Source organism: Spea bombifrons, chromosome 8, assembly GCF_027358695.1.
Source record: "Spea bombifrons isolate aSpeBom1 chromosome 8, aSpeBom1.2.pri, whole genome shotgun sequence".
Taxonomy (NCBI): Eukaryota; Metazoa; Chordata; class Amphibia; order Anura; family Pelobatidae; genus Spea; species Spea bombifrons.
This window is the reverse complement of record NC_071094.1, coordinates 41417151-41425839: the sequence shown is the minus strand read 5'-3', so window position 1 is coordinate 41425839 and position 8689 is coordinate 41417151. Positions and strand designations below refer to the sequence as shown.

General features: G+C 46.3%; 1 protein-coding gene across 1 annotated transcript in view; it reads left to right on the top strand.

Annotated features, from left to right (window-relative positions):
* Positions 1–6401, top strand: part of DMPK (DM1 protein kinase) — a 20768-nt gene extending 14367 nt beyond the window's left edge. The window contains exons 3-15 of the mRNA XM_053473338.1: positions 1045–1128; positions 1403–1498; positions 1905–2053; positions 2139–2232; positions 2481–2681; positions 2831–3094; positions 3202–3278; positions 4029–4131; positions 4465–4589; positions 4908–5011; positions 5264–5334; positions 5636–5710; positions 6226–6401. Coding sequence (XP_053329313.1) covers positions 1045–1128; positions 1403–1498; positions 1905–2053; positions 2139–2232; positions 2481–2681; positions 2831–3094; positions 3202–3278; positions 4029–4131; positions 4465–4589; positions 4908–5011; positions 5264–5334; positions 5636–5710; positions 6226–6324 — 1542 coding nt within the window. The 3' untranslated portion in view covers positions 6325–6401. The remainder of the gene's footprint in view (positions 1–1044; positions 1129–1402; positions 1499–1904; positions 2054–2138; positions 2233–2480; positions 2682–2830; positions 3095–3201; positions 3279–4028; positions 4132–4464; positions 4590–4907; positions 5012–5263; positions 5335–5635; positions 5711–6225) is intronic.
* The last annotated feature ends 2288 nt before the right edge of the window (positions 6402–8689 follow it).

Here is an 8689-nt window from a genome sequence, read left to right as displayed (position 1 = left end):
GTATGATATATTTTAAAGGGGCTGTATGGTACCTTTAAGTTTTAAAGTTTTTCTGGTTATTCAGTATATAAATTCTCTGCAGCCCGTAGAGGGCGTATTTCAGAAAGTTTTCATATAATGTAGAACTCTAATCTCTAAAATAAAACTCTTCCCAGACCCCAGTAATAGAGGTTTCTGGAGACCACCAGAAATGTGCCACTGAAGTGGAAACAGTGAGTCCTGATATTAAACCAGTATGAGGATAATCAGAAGTCATGTAGATGGCTGAGGTTCATGGTAGTTGGACTCCTAAAACAGCCAACCAGTTGATACACCTAGAAATATAGTGTAGCGGCCAATGTTTGCATCGAGACCGATCGCTAGGAAGCTGCCGTAGCCAAAATGGAAGGAATGTGTGTATCATATAACAAAAATCCCTGCTCTGACCCCACATGCGAGATACTCCTGCCTGATGATAGAAGTTCTGCCGGAATTCACTTTTATATATAGAATAATTTACACAACGAATTTCCGAGCAAGTTTAATGGCTGTGGGTTCAGGCTCGGTGACAACCGCGTGTATGCATGAGTCCTTTTTCATAAACCATGGGAGGCTGTTCCATTTATCTACCACCTTCTCAGTTTTACTTTAACGAGATCTCGGTAGATAAACGGAACAGCCTCCCATCAGAAGTGGCAGAGGCTAATACAGTAACGGAATTTAAAGGCATTAAGCTATCCGGAATCTAAGGCAAGGTCGGGGACTGATGAAGAGCTGAGTCTTAAATCAGGAAGAATAGGCGGCCCCCCAAAACAAAAGTGCCCCCCCCCTTTGGTCATTTCAGAATCAGCCAGGTTAGACCTGGTAACCCTTAGAAAATTGTACAGCGCTGCGGAATATGATGGCGCTATATAAAACAATAAATAATTATTATGTTAATAATAATAAAAAATGGTTATTTCCCTCACTCCCCAAGGTAGTTGACACAAATGAACAAAGGGCACAATCCGCAGACCTGCCGCCGCCGCCTCATTCCACTAATTTCCCTTTTCTGCATTTCTCTAGGTTGCTGTTGTGAGGAAGAAGAGTAACTCTCAGGTGTACGCCATGAAGATAATGAACAAGTGGGACCTTCTGAAACGATCAGATGTGAGGAGTGATCCAGAGAGCCGTACAAAGGGCCGGGGGCCACAATAAGGACCAAGGGTTTTCTATAGAATTCTTACATAACATGGGGGGTCATTAAAGAGTTTTTTATATGGGGATGGCCGTAGAAGTCGGAGGGGGCACTGCAGGGTCTGTAAGTACGTGGGGGGCATAGAGGGTGATACAGAAGAGAGGGCTATAAGGAGTGAGAGACACAGAGGACATGAATGAGGAGCGCGGGATAATAAACGCTCCCCGTCTGGCTTTTCCCGTATAGGTTGCCTGTTACAGACAGGAGAGGGACGTTCTGGTCAACGGAGACAAGAGGTGGATCACGCAATTACACTTTGCTTTTCAAGATGATAATTATCTCGTAAGTCTGTTTTCTGGCGCTGCAGGTGGATACAGAGACTTCATTCCCAGAGGGGCCGAGACGGAGGGGAGTGTGTGACATCACTCATAGAGACACCGAGACAGAGGGGAGTGTGTGACCTCACTCACAGAAAGACAGAGGGGAGTGTGTGACCTCACTCACATAGAGACCGAGACAGAGGGGAGTGTGTGACCTTACTCACAGAGAGACCGATGGGGATGTGTGACCTCACTCAGAAGGGGAGAGAGAGACAGTGGGGAGAGTGTGACCTCACAGAGAGACCGAGGGGACCCCGCACCCTGACCCCAGTGGCCGCACCCTGGTGGGGTGACGCAGGGGCTGCTTGTACAGAAGCCATTGGTTGAGGTGACACCAGAATGATGACCCGGCGTCTCTGTCTCCTCAGTACCTCTTGATGGATTACTACGTGGGGGGTGATCTGCTTTCCCTGCTCAGTAAATTCCCCGACGGGCTTCCTTCTCATATGGCCATCTTCTACCTGGCGGAAATGGTCATGGCCGTCAGCTCTGTGCACTCCATGGGCTTCATACACAGGTGAGGCGGTCACCAGACGTCACCCGGGTAGAGGCGTTCAGCCATTTTGTTAACCCCATTCCCTCTCATCCCGCTCTCTCCTCAGAGATATTAAGCCGGACAATATGCTGTTAAATCGTTCCGGCCACATTCATCTTGGGGATTTTGGTTCGTGTCTGAAGTTGCGGGAGGACGGCACGGTGAGCTCTACCCTCTTCGGTCTCTCCTTCACTCCAATGTTTACGTTTTGTCTTCTGCCACCCTTCTGATTTCTCTGACCTTAGTCTTGTCTTGGAATGAGGACAGCCCTTATGTATTAACCGCTACCACTTTTGCTGGGAGGCTGCTCCATTTATATAGAACCCTTTCGGTAAAGTAAAACTCTGACCCTCTAGTTTTAGATCATGGCCTCTTTTTTCTAACATTTCTCCTCCGCTTTCACCCAAAGGTTTCCTGCTCCGTCGCTGTTGGAACCCCCGATTACCTTTCCCCTGAGATCCTGCTCGCCGTTGAAGACCCCACACTTTCCTATGGGGTAGAGTGCGATTGGTGGTCCCTCGGGGCCTGTGCCTACGAAATGTTCTTTGGCCATGCGCCTTTCTACGCAGATTCCGTGGTGGAGACATACGGCAAAATTATCCACTACAAAGTAAGAGACGTCCAGGGGTTATGTTATAAGGACTGCCTAGATCTCGCCTCTTCCCCCAAACAGACTGTTTGGGGTAACAGGACCTGCATTTATTGTCCCTGCAGAAAAATGGATGACACCCGTCTCTTTATCTCTCTCTCTCTCCCCAGGAGCACTTTAGGTTTCCTCCTTCCGCCTCCGAGGTCCCCCCAGAAGCTTTGGATTTCATCTCATCTCTCATCTGTGAGCGCGACACCCGCCTGGGCAGGGGGGGGCTCCAGGATTTTAAAACGCACCCGCTGTTTCCTAGTATTGACTGGGAGAGACTGCGGGAGAGCACCCCGCCTTACGTTCCTGAGTCCGAAGGAGCCACCGACACCTCCAACTTTGATGTGGTGGAAGATGAGCTGTCGGAGATGATTAGTGGCGGAGGGGTGAGTCTCTCTTATACAGTAAATAATAGCACGCCGCTGTCACATTTTTTTTGCCTGGTTTGATGGGCTTTATGATATTTTCCAATTAATCCATTTTTGGATTGCAGGAGACCCTCTCGGATGTTGGGGACAGCTCCCCTCTTGGAGTGCACCTTCCCTTTGTCGGCTACTCTTATACATTAAGGTGAGTTGTTATTTTATACAGTAATAACCCCCCAGCGCTGTACACAGTAATAACCCCCAGCTCTGTATACAGTAATATAACCCCCAGCTCTGTATACAGTAATAACCCCCAGCACTGTATACAGTAATAACCCCCAGCTCTGTATACAGTAATAACCCCCAGCTCTGTATACAGTAATATAACCCCCAGCTCTGTATACAGTAATAACCCCCAGCTCTGTATACAGTAATATAACCCCCCAGCACTGTATACAGTAAAAACCCCCAGCACTGTACACAGTAATAACCCCCAGCGCTGTATACAGTAAAATAACCCCCCCAGCACTGTATACAGTATTATAATCCCCCAGCGCTGTATACAGTAATATAACCCCCAGCGCTGTATACATTAATATAACCCCCAGAGCTGTAAACATTAATAACCCCCAGTGCTGTATACAATAATATCACCCCCAAAGCTTGGTTTTATCTCATATTGTTCCAATAAACTCCCTTTATCTGCAGACCTGGAGGCCGCCATTGCTGTCAGTCATGTGATATTTTGAGTGACTTTCCCTCCTCAAACATCACACTGAGCTGATGCTTTATGACAATGCTAATGAAGTCAGGTCCTGCATCGATTTTCATTAGTCAGCGTGTCAGACTGTTTAATTAAGACTGAGCCATTCTATTGAGTCGGCAAAGCTTCAGAACCCAAGTGACAACTAAGTTAATAAGCACATGGGTCACACTTTTTGTTTTTCTAATCTAGGGAAGATGACTGGGAGCTTGTTTGGGGAATCAGAAAGAACGAGTGTGAGTGTAAGAGGAGGCCAACTCTGGACTCTCAAAATATGAGCCATGGAGACGCCCTGGTAAGAAATCCCTCTTCACCATGTTAAACATTATTCGGTTTTAAATAGTACAATAGTATATATATATATATATATTTATGTGTTTAAGTGTATATATATATTCAGCTCTAGGTATAGTATTAAAACAGTGTTTGGGCTTGTGGTTCGTTGTTGATCTCTGTTTGGGAATACGTTTTCTTTATGGTCATTTTAGGACAGATAATGGGGGACACTGTGCACAGTTACTAGACTCGGCCCCCACCGTATGCAGCTGCAGGGGTGACGCGGAATGTGCTTGTATATCGCATATCTTGGTGTTGCTGTATTATGCGTTATATTATATTGTATCTGTAGGACGCCAGTCTTGACTCTGCGCTGCTCGCTGATCTGCGGAAAGCTCTGCAGAGCGAAATAGAGACCCGGGAGGCTCTGAATACAGAAGTCAACCTACTAAAAACAGCCAACCAGAATCTGGCCGGGTAAGAACCCTGTGGGAGACTCTACAAGGGGCAAATCTGGTGCAGAAAGTCCTAAAGCTAGACCCGTCCCCAGAATTAATATTTTTTTTAAACATCCTCTTTATTTCTGAGAAGTTATAGTGAATGTGTGTTTTAGGGACAGTATAATAAGTACGGTCGTCATATGGACATTATGGTCAGGGTACAATAGATATGAATACATTGGGAAAGGAGGTATCTGTCCCAAAGAGCTTACAGTCTAAGAGTAAGTATAATGTGCTGTTGGTCAGTTATAACGTAAGCTGTCTATCTGTCTGTCCCCCTCACAACTCCCTTTAGCCGTCTGTATGAAGCTGACCGGGTGAACGCTGAACTACAGAGGAAGATACAGATGATGGAGGAGCAGCTTCAGGAGAGAGCGGCCATCGTGGACCAAGAAACAGGTGAGCGAGATTCCCAGCTAACTAGAAAGCACCAGCTCCTTAACACCGTACCCTCCGCCATAACCCAGCCGTACCTTCCGCCATAACCCAGCCGTACCCTCCATGGGTCCACATCCTCTTTCTGTTTTGATAATCGCCCTTCACCCTGCCCTTACGGACCTCTTCTTCTCGGCACCTTGCTAACACCTTCAGAATCTCGCTACCTACCCCCCCCCCAAGTTTTTCTGATATGTATCATCCACCCTCTTTCAGACGTTCTGTCCTCCTCCCGTGGATTTGAAACCTGCGTTCGGGAATATGAATCAACCACTAGGACTAGACAAGTGAGATACTTCTTGAGTGGGAGTGGGAGCGTGGGGTGTAGAATGGCCTACAGAGGGAGATGGACAGGTATCGGTAGGGCGGCAGGTAGGACGGAGAGCCTGGAGTCCCTGGTACCGGGGCAGCGGAGTAGACGGGAGAACCTTTCCCATCCTCGCCCAGGGTGGAGGTGTTTGGGTGACGGGCTGACAATTCCTCCGTGATTACGGGATTTTGGGTGTTGGCCTTTTGAGAGTTTTAGAATAAGTTGGACTTTTACACCCGCAGGGCTGACTCCAAACCTTTCTCTGTCTCCATTCTCAGCTAGATAGCTGTATACCTTCCTATTGTCACCCTTTAGTGACACCGGTACACCGGCACATGCTGCTGTTTTCACGGGTATGTCACTTGCATGTCACTCTGTGTCACCCTGTATCTCCCGGGGCCCTTATATGTTGTAGAGGCATGTTTCAGGGTTCTGTATGTTATATAAGACACGTTGCTTGGATTGGGGACAGAATCCAGTGCCCCTCCGTGTCTCCCTTTAGAGCCCCTTATAGAATTGGGGGCAGATTCCCAGGTGGTCCCTTCTTGAACGGTGATGGAAATACGTTCCCAGGTTCCCTTTCTAGCTGATATGACATCCCGGGGCAAATCCTCAGGGAAGATGGAACATACCCCAGGTCCTCCCTGCTATAAGACTCCTAAGGTGATGGAACTGACTTCATGGACCCTTTCAGGAATAAGGAACTGACCCCAGGATTATTCAGCCTGTATAGGACCCCAGGGGATGGACGCCCTGGACCCTGCATGCTGTAAAATACCCCGTGGGAATAAGGGTGGGTTCCCAAGCCCCATTTGTCTTTCTTGGGGTATTTCCAATGTGTGTATCAATGTTTCTCTCTCTCCTACAGGTTCCTAAGCCTCGCGCTCTCTGGGTGGGCTACCTCTTGATGTGTTCCGGTTTGACTACCTGGCCATCCTATGTGGCTTGTCGTCCATGTACCGTTTAGGCAACATGCCTCTCACGTGTTTCCGTGCGCTTTGGTAATGGATTACTCTCATCGGGTTCACATTCAGATTAGATTTCAGTCCTGGTTATAGGACACGCGAGAAAAAAAGGTCACTTTGTAGAATAATAAGCAAATTAAACAACTTGTTTGCACATAATAATACAGGGCATGCCCGGGACCCTACTGCTTTGGACTTGGGGAATAATGCTGATACGGCAACCTAAGAAAACTTTCTGCCCTTCCCTGCCCTTCGTATTCTCAAGGGTACGAGATGCCGCCACGAAGGGTCCTCTTTATAATGAGGGAATATTAATACTTGATTTGAAACAGCTGGGAGGGTTAGAATTTAACCATAAATCCAGTGTCCTTGGCTTCTTTTCCCAAATGCTATGATGTCATCATTAACCCTGTAGCCATCAGAATCATCCAGGTCTAACTAATTTAAAAGCGATCAGCATCAGGAAGGACAAACTATATGCTGAACGTATTACTAACTAATCTTTTGCTTGGCATTTATCTGGTTAAAACCAACGTGAAACCAAACCCAGGGAAAACAAAAGGGTTTTTGCCCCAATCTCATGGTGAAGGGGCAGATCCTCCGGGTCACACGGTCTGAAACGGACTCCTTCCTATTCTACCCCACTGTGATCATAAATAAGACTGCAAATGGCTTCTTTTGCTATCAACCTTCTGTAATGGTTGATATCGCTGCTTGAATGCAGGTGACTCAATTAAGTGTATCTTTATGAGGACCGCTGTTAGAGCCCTTGGGGTCACACATTTGACGAGTCACTATATATATATATATATAGAATCTTTACAATGGGCTACTAAAGGGTTAATATTTCAAGCGTCTCAGGGTCAGTTCACTAAGAAAGTTCCCAGTCATGCTATAAGCATGGTTCCCAAAGGGGTTTTAATCTGATGAAGCCAAGATAAGCATATGACATCATCGTATGACATCATCATATATTCCTAGCTGTATCGGAAGCTGCTCCTTCCGTTCTAATCTTGCATAGCAGCGATCGTTAAACTTTAAGCTGTTCCCAAGTGGGAAAGAAATCTTAATTATTACGGGCGCAGCCCAAACATTTGCACTGAATTCACCATCACAAATCATACATAGTAATAATGCAGCCGATGCACGGGGAGGGGGGTAAAGAAATGGGGGGGGGGGTGGACCCCAATATTTAGATGCAAACTCTAGAATGTTTGGTAAGTAGTTTAAATAATGTCCCCCGCTTTTTGTTATTGGGTGAGGATAGCGTTGTGTTTGATAATTGCAGTAAGTGGAGATACAGATATGGATTCATACGCGTACCGGCATTAGTAGCACCTATATACACTGCCGTTCATAAGTTTGGGGTCACTCAGCTGTTTTTTATGGAAAACAAGGACATTTCTGGCTGTAAAATAATCACAAAAGGGTCTCTAACCATCATTTAGCCTTTTAAACTTAAACTCGGATCAGCGAACACAACGTGCCATTGGAACACAGGAGTGATGGGAGTGATAAAGGGCCATTGCATCACAGGAGTGATGGGAGTGATAAAGGGTCATTGGAACACAGGAGTGATGGGAGTGATAAAGGGCCATTGGAACACAGGAGTGATGGGAGTGATAAAGGGCCATTGAAATCAGCTGTTTCCAGCTATAATAGTCATTTACAGCATTAACCCCGCCTGCGCTGGATTTCTGATCCATTTCATGTTATTTTAATGGGCAAAATTAGCTTTTCTTTCAAATACCAGGGAACGGCTAAGTGAGGTTTTGAGTGGTAGTGTGTATCCGCGCTGAGACCGGGGGGTGGCATCCTGCAGCGCAGGGTGTAGGCAGCTTGGCATTACTGGTATGAGCAGATGCTTGCTATAAATAGTGAGGGCCGAGCTTTTTGTGAGACCCGCTGTCATTGTGGGTACAGACCCTCATCAGAGAGTGACAGGTGACTCATTACAAGCGGGGCGGCTTGGCGGAGGTGGAAACAGGTGCTTTATATTGGGGGGCCGGGTGGACATAGCTTGCTATATAATGGGGTTCAGGGTGCTGTATCTTGTCAAGGATAGGTGTCTTGCTGTAAGTAGGAAGGACGGACTGTTTATTATGCTTTGAAACAAGTATTTTAAAGGTGCTGTTCCACTTTCTCTTCTGAATTTGGAAACATAATATTTAACTGCAGATTAGAACTATTTAGGGCTTATTTAAGCCTATTTCCTAGTACTGTTGAATGTCCAAACTCCTCCTATAGATAATTATTTAATCACGCCAACAATTCTCATGTGACACAAAACCAAGCGCTTGTAAGTTATTAAAAAAGGCTTCTGTGTAGCTCCTTCTGAATAAATGTTCAGAAGAATAAAAAGGATTC